This window comes from Macrotis lagotis, chromosome 8, assembly GCF_037893015.1.
Source record: "Macrotis lagotis isolate mMagLag1 chromosome 8, bilby.v1.9.chrom.fasta, whole genome shotgun sequence".
In the NCBI taxonomy this organism is placed as follows: domain Eukaryota; kingdom Metazoa; phylum Chordata; class Mammalia; order Peramelemorphia; family Peramelidae; genus Macrotis; species Macrotis lagotis.
This window is the reverse complement of record NC_133665.1, coordinates 144,706,450-144,724,522: the sequence shown is the minus strand read 5'-3', so window position 1 is coordinate 144,724,522 and position 18,073 is coordinate 144,706,450. Positions and strand designations below refer to the sequence as shown.

At 37.3% G+C, this 18,073-nt stretch overlaps 1 protein-coding gene across 3 annotated transcripts in view; it reads right to left on the bottom strand.

Annotated features, from left to right (window-relative positions):
- SSUH2 (ssu-2 homolog) overlaps positions 1–18,073 on the bottom strand; it is a 171,514-nt gene that overhangs the window by 45,998 nt on the left and 107,443 nt on the right. For 2 of the 3 annotated variants that reach the window (XM_074198670.1, XM_074198669.1), the window contains one exon: positions 16,821–16,900. Coding sequence is in view for 1 of the 3 variants with exons in the window: in XM_074198668.1 (XP_074054769.1) it covers positions 10,131–10,158 (28 nt within the window). In the remaining 2 variants the exon portion in view is untranslated. Of the gene's footprint in view, positions 1–10,130; positions 11,029–16,820; positions 16,901–18,073 lie in introns of those variants that run through there. The other variant, XM_074198668.1, reaches the window with a different exon arrangement.

Genomic DNA, 18,073 nt, shown 5'->3' with positions numbered 1-18,073 from the left:
TGATGCCACCTCATTGCCTCTGGTAGGCATTTATCTTATGCTTAAAGACCTCCAGGGAGATCCCCTTATGGCAGCAGCATATTCTCCTTTGAGATACTCATTGTTAGGAAGTTTTCTTGACATCTAAGCTAAATTGCCTCATTACAACTTCTACCTATTGCTCTTAGGTCCAGTCTTTGGAAAGATCCTTTAGGACAAAAACTGTCTATTGCCTCCTTTTGCATCCCCATTGGTGCAATGGAACAGCTACAGGTGGCACATGGATAGGCCAAATCTGGAGTCAGGAAGACCTGAGTTCAAATACAGTCTTAGATACACTTGTTACCTATGTGACCCTGGGCAAACCACTTAACACTGTCTGTTTCCATTTCCTCATCTTAAAAATTAGCTGGGAAAGGAAATAGCAAATTACTCTATGACCTTTGCCAAGAAAACCGTTATAGGGTCACAAAGATTTAGATACAACTGAAAACTGACTGAACAATAGCAAGCTTAGTATGGTGCCTGACCCATAGTAGGAGTTAATAAATGATGGTTGATTGATTTGATTTTTAAAAATCTCATTCTCTTCCAGAAGAGACTCTTTCAGACAGGAAGATTATCATTTACCACCCTAAGTCTTTTCTTCTCCTGAAAATTATGAGATCTTCTGGTAGAGAAGTCATGTTAAAACTTTTTTAATGTTCTTTTTTTAGACTATCACAAGTTAAAGAAAGTATGGTTCTCCCTTTCCATGAGCAGTTAAGCATTTATCTGTCCAACCACAACACCTCATAGAAAAATAAAAATGTATAGATAGGTATAAGTCCTTAAGATAATCTCATAATTATATATATATATATATATATATATATATATATATATATATATGTATATATATAGCCAGAGACAGATGCCATGACAAACACAAGAACTAAATTTAAGTGGGGGGAGGGAGGGGCTGTACTAAGTAACCAGCCTCACTTTCTCCTTCAGTCATCTGGATCCAGTGCCTAGATATGAATCAGAATGACTGAAAATAGCCCTGGATGGGAGGCAATCAGTATTAAATGATTTGTCCAAGGTCACACAGTCAGTAAGGCTGGATTCAAACTTCTATTCTCCGACTCCAAGACCTATCTATCCATTGCACCATCTAACTGTCCTATAGATAGAGTAAGAGAGATAGAGATGATAGATAATGATAGATAGATATAGATAGATAGATAGATATACATATCTAGTCGACCCACACTTGTTCCTCCCTCTTCTCTTAACTAGAGTATTGTTCTGCTATCCACAAAACCTAATTTAATCCTTTGTGCCTCTCAGAATTCCTTGCATCCTTCAAGGCTCAGAGTTTCCCAATCTTCCCAGAGCCGTTTATCAATACAAGATTTCCCAGCAATAATTAAAGTCTGCACTATGATTTTGGGGACCCTCTGTATTTGAGGGTTTTGTGTGTTTTTTATATTTTGTATTTATTTGTGTAATTGTTTCTGCCACCAGAATATACATTCCTTGAGGTCAGATAACCACCCAACCAATAGAAAGTAAACTTCTTCAGGACAGCGGTTAATTCATTTTTGTCATTGTATCCTTAGTGATTATCACAGAGTTTGGCACCTAATAGATGTTTAATAAATGCATGGTGATTGATTGTTAAAGAATAAAATTTCAGTTCTACTTTTGTAATGACTTCAGTGATCCTTTTTAAAAAAAAAATAAAATAACAAAAGGGAAGAGATGCTCAGTAGTCACTAACTGGACTTGAATTGGCCTTCGCTTTACTTCACTCTCACTTAGTTGCAGGGACCTAAGACTAGCCTCATAATCTCTGGGGAGGCAGGTTACATAGTGAGAAAAGCCCTTCTCTGGGGTCAGAGGATCATTTTCCTCATTTGGACAAGATGGCCTCAGAGGTCTTCTGATAATTCATTTTATCCTCACAACTGTGAACTAGGTACTATATTATCATCACCATTTTACTGACAAGGAAACTGAGGCACAAAGAGATTAAGGGACTTATCAGGATCATTCTGGTATTGGGTAATTGTCTGAAGCAGATATGGACCTCAGAACTTCCTGAATCAAACTCCCAACAAAAACCCAGTCATGGCACTATATAGCTGCCTATGGTAGAATAAAAGTCATTTTAGAGGCAGAGACTCTTTCATTTGTTTTTGTGTCCCTAATTCCTGAAAAAAATGCTGTCACTTAGTAGGTGTTTTATAAGTATTTATAGAACTACTAGAAATTATTTCAATATATGTGCATGCATTTATTTGTTTGTTTAATTCTATAATTCTGAATTAGGTTGTTGAGTTTGAATATCTTAAAAAGAGAACGAGAAGAGGAAGGTGGAGACTGACCCAGGACACTGAAATGTGGGTTGTAGTCATGCGCATACTCTTCCTTCATGGTCTTCTGGATCTTTCACTGTGTTCATTCCCTAAGTCCCAGGCCTTAGCCCCAAAGAGACCCTTACTACTTTTGTAGACCCCCACTATCATATCAGCATTCTATTTATGTAAGTATATACTAAAAATGTGTATATGAATACATAAATATAAAATAGGATACATATGCTTGTGAGGGCAAGCCAAATGTTATGGAGAAAATATTAAATTATTGCATTATTTGCATTATCATTAATGTAAATGCAGAGTAGCTAAGTGACACAGTAGATAACATGCTGAGCCTGGTGTCAGGAAGACCTGAGTTCAAATTCAGTCTCAGATACATACTAGCTGTGTGACCTTGGCTAAGTCGCTTAACCTTGTTTGCCTCAGTTTCTTCATCTATAAAATGAGATGGCTAAGGAAATAGAAAACTACTCAAGTATTTTTGCCAAGAAAACCCTAGATGAAGTCATGAAGAGTCAGACTTGACTGAAAATGATAAACCAACAAGATAACTTAAATGCTTTTTTATGAACTGTATATAGTCTGGTTTACAAGGTAAAAAAAAAAACACAATAATGGGGACTCATGAACTATGGAAAATTCCGACCTATAAAAAGACCTAGAACCTGTACTATCTAACAAGGAGGCCCATAATCAGGATGGTTCACAAGAATTTTGTTTATACAGTTATAGTGTGCATTTTCTTTCTCTTGAGTTTTCTTACTTCATTTTATAAATCTCTTGGCATTCCCCATATCATTTTTGTACATTCTTTCCACTTCAACAAGCTGGTTGCAATAGAATGGAGGAAGATAACAAAGTTCAGAGTGAAGCAGATCCAGCTACATCCCCTGGGTCTAGCACAGAGTCTTGCAAACAATAAGAGCTAAATCAATGCTTTTTGAGCCAAGTTGAATAAAACAGCTGCTTTGCACCAATGTGAGAAGCATTGTTACTTTCTGCAGTGTAAAGTTCTAAAAATACTCCCTCCTTTCCTGAAACAATGAACACAGATTTGGAACAGATAAATAAAGGTCCCTCTTAGGTCCTGCGACCCCTCACCTTTCCCTTTCTCCCAGAAGGCATAAAAATGTCATCTGTTATCTCCTGTGTCACTTTGCTACAAACAGCAGGAAAAAGGGGAAAGAATGAGAGGTGGGTGGCCCCCCACACCAGTCCATCAGCTTGTGGTACACAAGGCATTCTCCATTCTTTGGGAGGCTAAATTAATCTCTCCATTATTATACCTATGAAAATCAGACACTTGAAGCAGAAATAGAAATGTGTCATTTCCTGAATGGGATGGGACAAGGCCATCTGGGCAGAACAGGAATGCAAGCGTCACTAGTTTCTCATTGTGGAGTTTGGAGGTTTACTTACTCCCGGAGGACCCTGCAGCCCTATCCTTCTTCCCTCCTCCTCCTCCTCCTCCTCTGGAGAATTAAAAACTAGCTCCCCAGATCCTCTATCTCAGGTAATTATCCTGATGGAATCACAGAAGTACAGAGGCAAAAGCCCTTGAGTTTTAATGATTATAAGCAATTTTCTTGTGCCTTGCCCCCAGTACGTTTCAAGACATGTTCACCTTCATTTTCTTCTTAGATCTCCCACCACCACCCAGTGAGGAAGGCTTATCTCTCTTAGCTACATAATGAAAAATTGAAGCTATGAGATTAAGTCATTTGCTAATTGTCCCAGAGGCAGATCCAGGCAATTTGTCAGTCCTAACTTTTGAGGCGGTCCCTGTGAGGCTGTGTAGCACCTCACAGAGAAGATTAAATTATTGCATTATTACAGCCATTACCTTAAAAGCAGAGCCGCTAAGTGGTGCACTGGATAACATGCTGGGCCAATGCCAATAAGACCTGAGTTTACATCTGACCTCAGATACTTATTAGCTGTGTGACCTTGGACAAGAAGGAAATGGCAGCCTCCTCTAGTATTTCTGCAAAAGCTCTTGGGTTATAGAACTACTAAGTCTCACCATTGCTCCTAAGAATGTTCAGTGGCTCCTTACTGCCTCCAGGAGAAACTACAGGCTTCCCTGGTTGGCATTATGGGGCAGCTTTATGGGGCAGCTAGGTGGCTCAGTGGATAGAGCCCCGGCCCTGGAGTCAGGAAGACCAGAGTTCAAATAAGACCTCATACACTTAATAACTGCCTAGCTGTGTGACCTTGGGCAAGTCACTTAATCCATTGCCATTCTGACTCCTGCCTGTCCTTGGTCTTTTATATATTTAATCCCTCTCACATATTCTAATGTTCCCTGACTAATCGCTGATTTTTCATTGACTGTCCTCACTACCTGAGCTGTACATCCTCTTCCCCACCCCACCATCTTTCCCACCTCCCACCCCCATTCCCCCACCTCTCTGAACCCCTGGCTAAACTCATATGCCAGCTCCTCCAGGAAGCCCTTCTCAACCCACCCTTCTTCTCCCCCCAGTTGTTTGTGGTCTCTCTTTCCTTTCCAATGATCACTCATTTACTTATCTGCTTTTATATTTTATCCTGAGTGATATGGTAAAGTTCATTGAAGACAGAAATTATTTTTTGTCTTCCCAGCCCTTTCACATTTACAGTCACATAACAAGGGCTTTGTCTCTCTTTCTTAGCCTTAATCACAGAAAGGATGTTAGTTCAGTCAAACGGACACCCGAGAAAGACCTTAACGTAAAAAGATCAAGGTCTCCCATGCATCCGGGGCCATCTCCCCTCCTCCTGATTCATATCTGGCCACTGGACCCAGAGAGCTAGTATGTCATGGCTTCACCTCTCTGATTTCATGATCCTCAACAATGAAGGACAAACAGCAAGGTGTTCACAAGTGCTCATTGGAGTGAATTGGATCTCAGAAACCAGCTAGTCCAATCCTTATCAGAACACAAAACCTCCTCATCACATCCCTGACCAGCAGTCTTCTAGAGACAGAGATCTAAATCCAGAGACAAAGTACTAGGTTCAAATCCAGTCTCTGACACTTACTAGCTAAGCAAGTCATTTAAGCTCTGTCTGCCTTTGTTTCCTCATCTGCAAAATGAGGATAATAGTATCTCCCTGCCAGAGTTACTGTGAGGATCAAATAGGAGATAATAGTTGTAAAGCCCTTGGTACAGTGTCTGATGCATTCATTTGATCCATTATTTCTCTTCATGATGCCATTTGAGGTTTTCTTGGCATAGATACTGCAGTGGTTTTGCCATTTCCTTCTCCAGTTCATTTATACAAATGAGGAAACTGAGGCAAATGAGGTTAAGTGACTTGCCTGGGGTCAAACAACTAGTAAGTGCCTTGGACCAGATTTGTTCTCAGTAAGATGGGTCTCCCTGATTCCAAGTCCAGTATACCACCTAGCTGCCCTGGGCTAATAGGTATTATCCTTTGTTGGAAAAATTTCCCTAAGAAGAAGCACAGTACCACATAGAGCAACCTCTTCCTGGCTTAGATGTTCCATATTATATAGATGTTCCATATAATATATATATTTATATATATAGTAAACTCTTAATGCAGTTTTTCCAACCATATATTCATTCATTCATCCACCCGTTTATTTATTTTCTACTTTTGTGTCTCTCCATTCTCTTGGTTCTCCTCCAACTGTCTCCTCCCACTATATTTATCTAATTCTTCCAAATGAGAATACTAATATCTATAGGATGCATCTGAGAGCACAGCTACAATGGTCTGGTCATGTTGTTACAATGCCAAATGCACCCTTGCCAAAAGGACTATTTTATGGAGAACTCACACTGGACAAGTGCTCATAAAGGGGTCAGAAGAAGCACGACTTGGACACCCTGAGGGTCTCTCTTAAGAACTTCAGAAATGATAATGCAGTATGGGAGATATTAGCACAGGACTGCCCAGTATGGCATGCCCTCATCAGAGCAGGTGCTGCACCCTATGAGCAAGGCCGATTTGAAGTTGTTCAAAGTAAACATGAGATTCTTAAGTTTTGAATAAACAAATCCAGGTGTTCATATGGACTATTTGTGCCCTAACCTGCGGTACAACATTTCAAGCTGTATTGGTCTGATCAGCCAAAGTTGGACGCATGGTAGCATCTCTAACATAGTGATGTTAGAGATATAATTTTGGTCTTCTTTGACAACAAAGGACAAGAACCAATCAACCAACCCATCTGATAGGGTTGCTGTGGGTTTCAAATAAGAGACTTCGTATAAAGCTCTCTACAAATTCCAAGTGTTAAATGTTGGCTGTGCTTTTTGATGAACTTAGAAGAAACTCACAATATGGACTATATTTACTGACTGATAATACAAAGATTTACAAAACACATTTGTCTTTAACAGTATATACCAAGAAATGTGTGTGATGTTAGACTTCATCACAGCACCCAATTTGGGTCACCTTCTAGTGACATTCTTAAAGGATAACAAATGTAAGAGCAGATTTCATTTTTTTTAAATGAAGTCCTATCCCTTGTCCCAGTATGATTTTAATTAATGATGATTAGTTCTTAGAATTCAAAAAGAAGTAATATTTTCTACTTTCTTCTAAGGAATTATTAATTATCCAGTCATTCATAGCAACACAGATTTAGAACATTTATAATATCTAGTTATATACCTAGAAACTTAAATTCATCTCTTTTTCAGAAGAGGAACTCAATACTGACAGAAGTGACTAGTCTAGGTCACACAAGCAGCAAGTGAATCCAGGTCCTCTAACTCCCAACCCATTGCACTGTTTGTCACAATTAACATAAGAATAGTACAGAGTCATTGCCTACAGAGTCATTGCCTAGATTGTCTTTCTACATTATTAGTAAATTTATCTTAAGACCCAATGGGACATATTCTTGATTATTATTTATAATCACAGTAGGGGTGGCTAGGTGGCACAGTGAATAGAGCACTGGCCCTGGAGTCAGGAGTACCTGAGTTCAAATCCGGCCTCAGAAATTTAATAATTACCTAGCTGTGTGGCCTTGGGCAAGTCACTTAACTGCATTGCCTTGCAAAAAAAAATAATAATCACAGTAAAGAAGGAAATAGAAATTCCAGGAAACTGCAAAATTGGTGTCAATTTATTTTTTCTTGTTATCTTAAAGCAATCATGTTTAATTAACATAAATTCAATTCAATAAGTCTTTAGTGACCAAGGTTATAGGGTTACAGGGATATCAGGTTATAGGGATTCAAAGACAAGATGGAAATAAAGTCATACTACAAAAGTCAATATTAACAACAACATGTTCCTTCATAGCATAGTCCTCAATATCAAAAGACATAACTAATTTTAGATTACATTTTTACATATATATGTAAATACATTTATATATCTATGTACAAATTTGTGTCAAAAAAGAGTCATTCCTAGGATGAGGAGAGGGGGGAAAAAAAGAAATGTCCATGATAATATGAGGCAAATGGGGTTACTTGTACATAACAGATTTGCAGCTTCATGTACAATTGTCATTTTATGATGTTGTTATTGAAATGGTTGGTTTATTCCATAAATTAAAAGTAAAATAAAACAGTTTTTCAAAGAAATAACTATAAAGTGCTTAGTGTGATACCTGTCACATTACTGTCATAAAAAGTTAACTATCATTTTTATTATTCAATAAACATCAGGTCAGATCATAGTCCCCAAACATTACTTCATGCTGAAAAGTCTCATGCAATGATGTCAGCCTTTAAAAGGTAGACTTTAGTCCATCCCTTTAATTCTAATATTTTATAGTAATTCCACAGTTGACTGATAGTGATCTTTCTCCTGGATCAGACAGAATGACTTCAATTATACTCTGTGATATTGTTTAAGTCACTTGATTTCTCACCTGCAAAATGGAGGAAATTGCCTAAATGGCCACTAAGATTCCTTCTGAAATTCTACATACATTATAGAGTGCCACATACTTTACATAATGCCTTAAATCTGAATTGTTATGGCTGTTTAGTCATTTTAATCATGCCTGACTCTTTGTAACCCTATTTGGCATTTTCTTGGCAAAGCTATTGGAATGGTTTAACATTTTCTTATCCAATTTATTTTTCAGATGAGGAAACTAAGGCAAACAAGGTTAAGTGACTTACCCAGGCACACAGCTAATACATGTCTGAGGCCAGTTTTGAACTCAGCAAGATGAATCTTCCTGAGTTCAGACACCTAACTTCCTCCACTGCACCACCTAAGATAATAAAGAAGCTCTCATTTAAGGACAACGACCTTAGAGAATCAGAATTTTTAACCTGGAAGAAACTTTAGTCATTTACGCTCTCAGACTTCAGTTTTCTGATTTAAAAAGCAAGAGGATTATTCTGGGGTCCATTTCAGCTCTAAATTTATGAATCTAAGAAACTTTAGGTATCATTTAGATTAGCCCCTTCATTGGACAAATGAAGAAACAAAAACCTGTAAAGTTAGAGTACCTTCTTGAAAGTCACACAGTGAGCTGCATTCAATAAAACATACTGAGGGGTTGCTAGGTGGCACAATGGATAGAGCACCAGCTCTGGAGTCAGAAGGACCTGAGTTCAAATTCAGCCTCAGATACTTGATAATTACCTAGCTGTGTGGTTTTGGACAACTCACTTAATCCCATTGCCTTGCAAAAACCAAAAAAGTAAATAAACAAATTGAGTTGGTCCAGGCACGTGGTCAGTAGAACATCCTGGTTCAATGCTAATGTTGGAGTTTTCAGAACTGGAGGTGGTGCAATAGATAGAACACTGGCTTTGGAATATGGAAGACTTGATCTGCCTCAGGTACTTACTGGTTATGTAACCCTGGGGAAGTCACTTAACCTAGGTCTGCCTCAGTTTCTTCATCTATAAAATGACTATTGTAAAAGTACCTGCCTTGCAAGGCTGCTGGGAGGATCAAAGAAGAAAACATCTATAAAGTTCTATCTAAAAGTTACCTACTATCCTGTCACTTACAGACTATAAGTGGATCAAGTCTCATCACCTCCCTGAGATGCATTTTCCTCAATTGTAATTTGAATTGTAAAATGAGAGAATTGGGCTCCAGTGGACTTTTGGATTATTTCTAATTCTAGTTCTTTGACCCTATAGTAACCAAGAGTAGAACTTAGATTCCCTGACACCAAAATCAAATTTTTTTTAACTCAAATACATTCTCTCAATCAAATCCTGACTCCAGATTATTTTGATGAGACATTCAATTCACCAACCTAGGATACTTTTCTCCTCTGTCATGCATGAATTAAATACCCCTCAGATTGAATTCTATTTCTGACCTGTATATGACAAAATAGGGTCATTCAGGCTATATATCATGAACTATCTTGGACAAGAGACCTTCCACAGAGCAGTAGATGAAAACTAGATATCTTTCCCAAGAGTTGTTTAAAATTAACAGTATTTTTTTAGAATAAGACATATGTTTGATTAAAATAAAGATTCCTGGCACCCAGCCTCCCTCCCCAAAAAATACTTCTACAAACCAAAGAAATTAAGCAAAAGAGAATGGCAAAAGGGTAGGATCAAAAGTTAGGGAAGAACCAAACATAATATTCCACTGAGGTCTCTTCCTTGCCCAGATAGAAGCATACCCTAAAACCACTAAGTTTGTTTCATTCTATGAGAAGAAACCAGAGAGTACTTCTCCATGACCTGCTTCTGGGCAGGAATATTAGAGTGGACTTTAAAATGTCCATTTCTGAATAGAGAAGTCACTGGATTGTTAGGATTAAATATTGGCTCCAACAAAATTGCCATCTATCAATGGGACTCATTTTTTTTTTTTACTTACTGTCTTCTTCATTTTGTTCTCCATTCATGGTCCACACATCAGATGAAGAGAGTATCAGTCACACAATACAAGTTTCTCTGACATTACCAAGGCACAGGTTGAGAAAGACAATCCACTGAAGCCCCTCCCATTCAAAAGTCAGAGTTGGACACTTTGGAAGTCCCAAGTTGGCCATTGTTATCCAATTTGAATACAGCAGAGGAAAACATTTAAAAGAAAACAACTCTCCCAATTATAGCTCGACCCAGAGCTGTTTCCTATTCCATTAACACATATTTATGGAGCCCCTCCACCGGACAAAGCCCTACGCCATGAGGCCCTAGGGAATGGGAACAAAAAAGTAATAAAAGGTACAGTCTCTGCTCCAAAGGAGAAGCAATGTTGAATAGCAGACTGGATTTGGACTCAAGAGAGACCTAGGTTTCAAAGCCCACCTTTGATAAGGTACTAGCTGTGTGACTGTAAAAGAGTCTAATCACACTGAACTTCTCTGATCCTCCATTTCCTTATCTGTTAAATGGGGATTAAAAATACCCCCAATGCCTATCTCACAAGGTCGTTGTGAAATTCACATGAGAAAAATATTCCTAAATCTTTTTGTAAATTCTAAAACTCTGTCTAAATGTCAGCTGTTATTATAATCTGGGGTGATGAGAGAGAATCTCACAGGTGGAACTGAAATGTGCTTGGTTTTTTACTCTATTTTACAAATGGGGAAAGAGTTCAGAAAAAGGAAGTGAATTATCCAATTTTGTGTCTGGGTCGGGACTAGAAAGAATCCAATGTTGATCCTATTTCACATTCCTTATTTATCAAAACAGTAAAGGATATTTTTTTCTTCTTTTTAAGATTTTTTTTTTACAAGGCAATGGGGTTAAATGGCTTGCCCAAGGCCACACAGCTAGGTCATTATGAAGTGGCTGAGGTCGGATTTGAACTCAGGTACTCCTGACTCCAGGGCCGGTGCTCTAACCACTGCGCAACCTAGCCATCCCCTTAGGATATTTTTTAAAAGTTCAAAACACCAAGAGAAGAAATGGTTCAGGCAGCTAGATGGTACAGTGAATAGAGCACCAGCCCTGAAGTCAGGAGTATCTGAGTTCAAATCTGACCTCAGATACTTCATAATGACCTAGCTGTGTGACCATGGGCAAGCCGCTTAACCCCATTACCTTGCAAAAACTAAAAAAAAAAATGGTGCAAGGCTAGATGTAAATAACAACTTTAGGAATTTCCCTAAAAATAAGTTGTCTTGATGGACTTGCTAAATGGGTGCAAACAACCTGCTCTATCTACCTGGCCACTAGACGATATTTCATAAGCCATCCAATCATCAACTCCGCTCTAAGATTGCATAAATACCTTCCATACACAGTCTCCAAATATAAACATACAGACACACAACTTTCCCATCTTTTTCCTTGGGCACAGCAAACTATTCACCGCTTATGGAAAGGACAAGTCATTTTCTATCTATACAGATTGACTCCTCTGATCAAAAAGCTCCCTTCCCACCATTTCTTTACATATATTATTTCCACCTATGAGAATGAAACTCCCTGAGGGCAATGGTTAGCTTATTTTTTGTTGCAAATAGTGACTAGCAAATACTGAAAACTAGTGAGACTTTAATAAATGCTATTTTAATTTAGTCCTTCATTGATTTATTCAGCCAAATACTGAAGAAACTTATTTTCCCTCCAAGTCTTCTTTTCTGAGTTAAACATACTCAATTCCTTTGACCAATAACTGTCTATTATGATCCCGAGGCACTTCATCTTGCTTGTTCCCCTTCACTGGATCCTGCAAATTGTCAATTCCTCTATTAAACTGTGGCATCAAAAAGAACACAATATTCTAGATTGGGTATGACCTAGGCTGAGCACAATGGCACTAACATTTTTCAACTATCACTCTTAAGGATGAAATCAAGGATGAAAGGTAATTTAGAGGTCACATTGTCTAACATTGTTCCAAGGACATGGCTCCCACTAACTGGACATTTGGTACATATTGGGGAGAGTCTGTATTTTTTACTTTACCTTCTCCAGCCCACCATAACATTGCTGGGAAGGTTTAGTGACGATCTGAGAAGCCCAGTTCAACATTTTATTTACCTAATATTTCTAGCAGCTGCTGACATACATGCATGGCTCTAAGCTACTAGATAAAAATGACCTCATTCTGTTTTCTCTACATGTTCTTAAAAGAGCAGCTGCAGTAATGATAATAAAGAAAGCAATAATTTGAAGACAAATACTCTAAATATTGCAGGGTGACTTAATTTTTGTTAATGGGTACCCGTGATTAGTTGGTGAAATAAACTTCTTAAATCCAGCTATTCGTCTTCTCAATTTCATTATCACGTCACCATCTGAAGGAAAACAATAGTAGCTAGAATGATCGATAGGGATTTAACAGCTTATGCATAAAAGCCGTCCTGTCCAGCCTTCTTATCTCTGTACCCATAGTAACAAGACTAAATATAGATAGATGCTTATTATATGCTAAGGATAATATAAATATGTACGAGCATATCTGCAGTTTGTCTGCAGAAGGATGAAATCATTACCTCTTTACTGCATTATGAAAAGCAAAAATTTTTGCCTGCAATTTATTATGTAAAAAACAGAGAGAGGGGAAGTCTTTAAAAGACACAAATAATGAACTGAAAGTCCAATGAGTCAGCAAAAATAACATAATTGTCCCAAAGTATGGGCAGTGTTAGTAAATACAAGTATAGCATCTTTAAAAAAGTACATATTTGTCCTACGGTGCCTGATTACTCCACCTCCAACTGGAAACTATTTCACTCTCACCTGATCCCATAATACTTTATATTTTTAATTTAATATAACTTAATTTATTAATTTATAGTCAGTTCGGTGGCTCACTGGATAGAGTGCAGGACCTGGAGTAAAGAAAACTCAACTTCCTGAGTTCAAATAGAGCCTCAGATACTTCCTAGCTCTGTGACCCTAGGCAAGTCACTGTTTGCCTCAGTTCCTCAACTATAAAATGACCTGAGAAAGACATGGAAAATCATTCCAGTATCTTTATTGAAAAGTATTTCTTTATTAAGAAAAACCCAGGGGCAGCTAGGTGGCTCAGTGGATGGAGTGCCAGCCTGGAGTCAGGAGGACCTGAGTTAGGATCTGACCTCAGAAACTTCACTGTGTGACCTTAGGCAAGTCACATAAGCCCATTGCCTTGCAAAAAATCCAAAAACAAAAAACTCAATGGGGTCACAAAGAGCCAGACATGACTGAACAAAAAATTAATCATTTTTGGACATATGGCTTAGCTTTCCCCTATTAAAGCATAAACTTAATGAGGTCAGAACTCTTACTCAACCCTTTGTCTCCCCAGCACACTTTATATTGAGGTCAGAACTCTCTCTTACTAATCTCTTTGTCTCCCCAGCATACTTTATATTGATATAAATATGAGAGACATCAAATAAATACTTTCTGAATGTATAGTACTCAGTTACTCATAGGTCCACCATGGCTGTTTAGGAATCACAAATATTCAATTCTTGGCTTGACCTTTTGTCTATTATTTTACTGTCTAACTGAAAGATACCAGAGGCACATGAAGCCATTAGCAGAAGCATTTAATTAAGACATAAGCAACATAAATAACAAGGAAGGGAATTAAATAGTATGAAATTTTCTCTACCCAAGGAAAAAAAGGGGTATATTCTCTTAAATACTTATAGAAGAGCTATAATCTAATTCCCATTCATTTCCTCTGATTTCCCCCAAGATGGAGTGCAAGATCACTTCATAACTTACAGTCCTGGCTGTCAAATGGTTAGAATAAGACTATTGGAGTATCTTTTTAGCAGATTCCCTCAGGTCAGGCAAAAGAAGAACTGATGACTCAAGAGAAGCGCATAATTAGCAAAGCATATCAATTCAACTCTAGAATTAGTAGGATCCAGATATGATGCCATAGTTGACTATACCACAGCATCTGGTCTCCTATTTTTCCAACTGATCTCAGAACACTACTTTTCCTGTCCATTCAAATTCCCATTCCTTCATGCCTCTCCACTTTAAAAAAAATCATTCATTTGGGGGCAATTAGGTGGCTCAGTGGATTGAGCACCGGCCCTGGAGTCGGGAGTACCTGAGTTCAAATCCAAACTCAGACACTTAATAATTACCTAGCTGTGTGTCCTTGGGCAAACCATTTTAAACCCATTGCCTTGAAAAAAATAAAAAAAAAAAACATTCACTTTGTAGAACCTCCTCACTAATCAGAGATCGCTCCTAGTAATGTAAGTCAGTCAGTCAAAAAAGAAATTATTAAATGTTTATTACAGACACTCTTATCATTCTGCTCTCAAGGATCCCTTTGATAGTTGGGTGAGATCTTTGGGTCTCTTCTTAGAATAAGGTTTTTAAATACATAAAATTAGATATATTGCATTACAAAGAAGCCAAATAAAATGAAATTAAACTATTAGAATATTTTTTAAAAATAGTTCATGGAATTCAGGTTAAGAACCCTTAACTTAGTAAGTATCATACCCTGTGCTAAACATTAGCAATACCACAAAAAATATATGGTCCCTGGTCACAAGAATTTCTCATTCTAATGGTGTATACAACAAACAAATAATTAGAAATAGATAGAGGAATGAGTGGATGGATAGATAGATAGATAAAGAGATGGATAGATGTATAGGAAGAGTCAACTTCATGAGTTCAAATCCAGCTTCAGACACTAGTCATGTGACCTGGGCAAGTCATTTCATCTTGTTTGCTTCAATTCTTCATCTGTAAAATCAGCTTGAAAATGAAATGACAAATTAGTACCTCTGCCAAGGAAATTACAATATGTAGAGACAGACATGACTAAAAAAATGACTGAACTGATGGATATATATGCATATATATACATGCACTCACATATATGAATTTATGTACAAAATATTTACAATATAAGTAGAAAGTAATCTGTAAGATAGAGTAGCCAAGACCTGAATGGAACAAGGAAGGTACTCCAAGGGAGCAAAAGAAGGTGCCTGGAGGTTAAACCACCTCCACCAGCTCAACCACCACTTCCCTTGAAACTGAAATAGAAGTCATCCAGAAGCTGGAGTCCAAGAGTTCTAGAAATAGCAATAACCCTCAGACCATTGCTTCTATGTTTATTAACATCATCATTGAAAGAAGCAATGCTTACAAAAAAGATTATCATTCTCACCACGAACACAAACCATCAAGCAACTATTATTACTAGTAAAGAGCCTTGGCAATAGCCAAAGCTCCACCTTTGCTTTAAACCTGACCCCCACAACCATTACCAAAGGGAATAACCTTTGTGAAGGAGGAGCCCACCATCATAAACAATGGCAACTGCCGCAAACTGGTAGGTAGACTAACATAGGTAAATTGATAAGTCACCCTGGGGTATGATTAATAGCCAGTTTCCACAGATGTACAGTAAGTCCAAAAGTCCCAGGGGTGACTCTCCAGCCCATTAGCCCTGCTTCCAATCCAACTCCCATAGTCATGACCCAAGAAAACCAACCTTAGTGGAAAAGTGACCTGGAAGCTTTGTCTTCAAGTTTCCCTGAAACTTATTATATATTAAAAAAGATGAGAGATGAAAGAGGTTAAAAAACAAAAGTAATGAAATGAAGGCTCCATGAGTCATTAGTGGGACATGATAACCTTCAAATATGAATATTATTAATGAAAGTATAGTATCTGGGACAAAAGGACTTCATGGTGACCTTGCCCCTGGATGACAGGAGCATCTGTGTCCTCAATTGCTATAGATACTATTGTCCAAAAAAAGCATATACTTGACACTAAGGTCTTTGGCACTGTCAAATAGTTAACTATCAGAAACTAATATAACTTTATCAATGCAAATAGCATTAAAGAAGCTACATTGTCATCTGCCTGGCTGCTACACCGAAAAGACTATAGGGTCATTCTAAATGATTTTCAAATGAAACCTCCTTTATAAATTGTTCCTTCCCATTAGAATATGAGTTTTTTGAGAGTAGGGTTTGCTCTTGTTTTTTCTTTTAATTTATATACCAGAACCTAGCACAGGGTTTTGCACAAAGCAAGCACTTAAGAGGTGAATTTTCATTTCATTTCTAATCTTCTGGGAGATATTCTATAGCAGTTAAGTTTTGTGGGATGAAAATTCTCATCATCATTCCTCTTAAAAATAACACCTGGTTGGATAGAGCACCACTCTTGGAATCAGAAGGATCTGAGTTCAAATCTAGATTCATATACTTACTAGCTGTGTGACTTTAGGCAAGTCACTAAATCCCAATTACCTCTCCTCAAAAAATACTCACTGACAATGAATAAATTAATGAATAAATATACCAAGATAATTGTACTCTATTCCAAGGATCCATAATTTAAGGAAGGCATTGATAACCTGGAGTTTATTAGGAAAAGACTGATCATGATAGAAACAAGTCTGGAAATCCTGATAAGAGGAATGATTGAAGGAACCAGGAATGTTTAACATGAAAAAGAGAAGTCTTATGGGAAATATGATCGTTGTCTTGAAATATCTTAAGATTTATCATATGGAAGAGGAAGATTATTTGTTCTTTACTGCTCCAGAAAGCTTGAACAGAATTGATGAATTAATTAAGATACAAGGAGACAGATTTCAGCTAAATTTATAAGGAGTGCTTTTCACCTTAATGGAACTTCCAAAACTGGGAGAGGCCTCCTCATGAAGGTGCTGTCAGCTTGCCAAGGATGTGATATGCAGAATTTCTATATGGGATTAAAGATAAAAAAAATTATTTACAAGGCCTTATTTGATTCAATGACTTCATAACGCTTTCATTAATAATGCCAGACAGATACTGCAGGACTGTCACACATAGAAAATTTGTCCCTCATCTCTTTTCTCTACACTCACTCCCTTGGTAATCTTACCCATTTAAAAGACTCCAATTATCATCTCTATTAAAATGACTCACAGATCTTTATCTCCAGTTCTGACCTATCTCCATCTGGTTCCCCAGCAGACTTTCCAACATCAACATGTCCAAATCAGAACTTATTATCTTCCTTTCTAATTCTACCTTGCATCCTAGCTTCCCCATTTCAATTACTTCACTCTTCCCAGATGCTGAAGTTCAAACATTAGTATTCACTGGAACTATTCTCTCTCCAACTCCACATCCAAGCAGTTGCTAAATCCTGGTGCTTCTACCTCCAGATTATCTTTCAATTTCTTCTTTTCTTTCCCAAGATCATTAACACCTCTTACCAGTACAATTAAGGGTCAGCACTGGGAGTTAGAAAGGTCTCAGTTCAGCTCCTCCCTCAAATCAGACTAGTTTTGTGGCCCTGGGAAAATTCAATTAATCTTTCCATTTAAGTTCCATCATTTGCAAAATTGGATGTTATAGATATAAAGTACTTGACTAATTTTAAAAATATACATATGGGTACATAAATGTATATATGCTGAAAACTACTGTCTTTTTAATTTTTCCCCAAATTTTATTTTTATTTCTAATTTATGAAAAGAATTATTTTCTTAACATAGTATAAAAAAGATGACTTCACATAAAAACAATACTATTGTGTACAATTTGCTATTCCTTTTAAATATATAATAAAGTTACAAAACATTTTTCCATTGTTTCTTCCATCCCCACCCTAGAGATAGCTAGCATTAGACACAAATAAGTGTATGTGCATAAAATCATTTTAAATGCACTTATAAACCTATTTATCAGTTGTTCCCTCCAGAGGCAGAATACAAATAGTATCTTTCTTCATATATGTTCTTTGCAATATAATAGTCAAAATTATTTATTTGCTCAAATTTGTTCTTAAAACAATATTTGTTTCTATATTCAACTTTCTCTTCTTTGCATATTCTTCACCACTTTGCACAAGTTTATCATGTTTTTCTAAGATCATTGAGCTCAT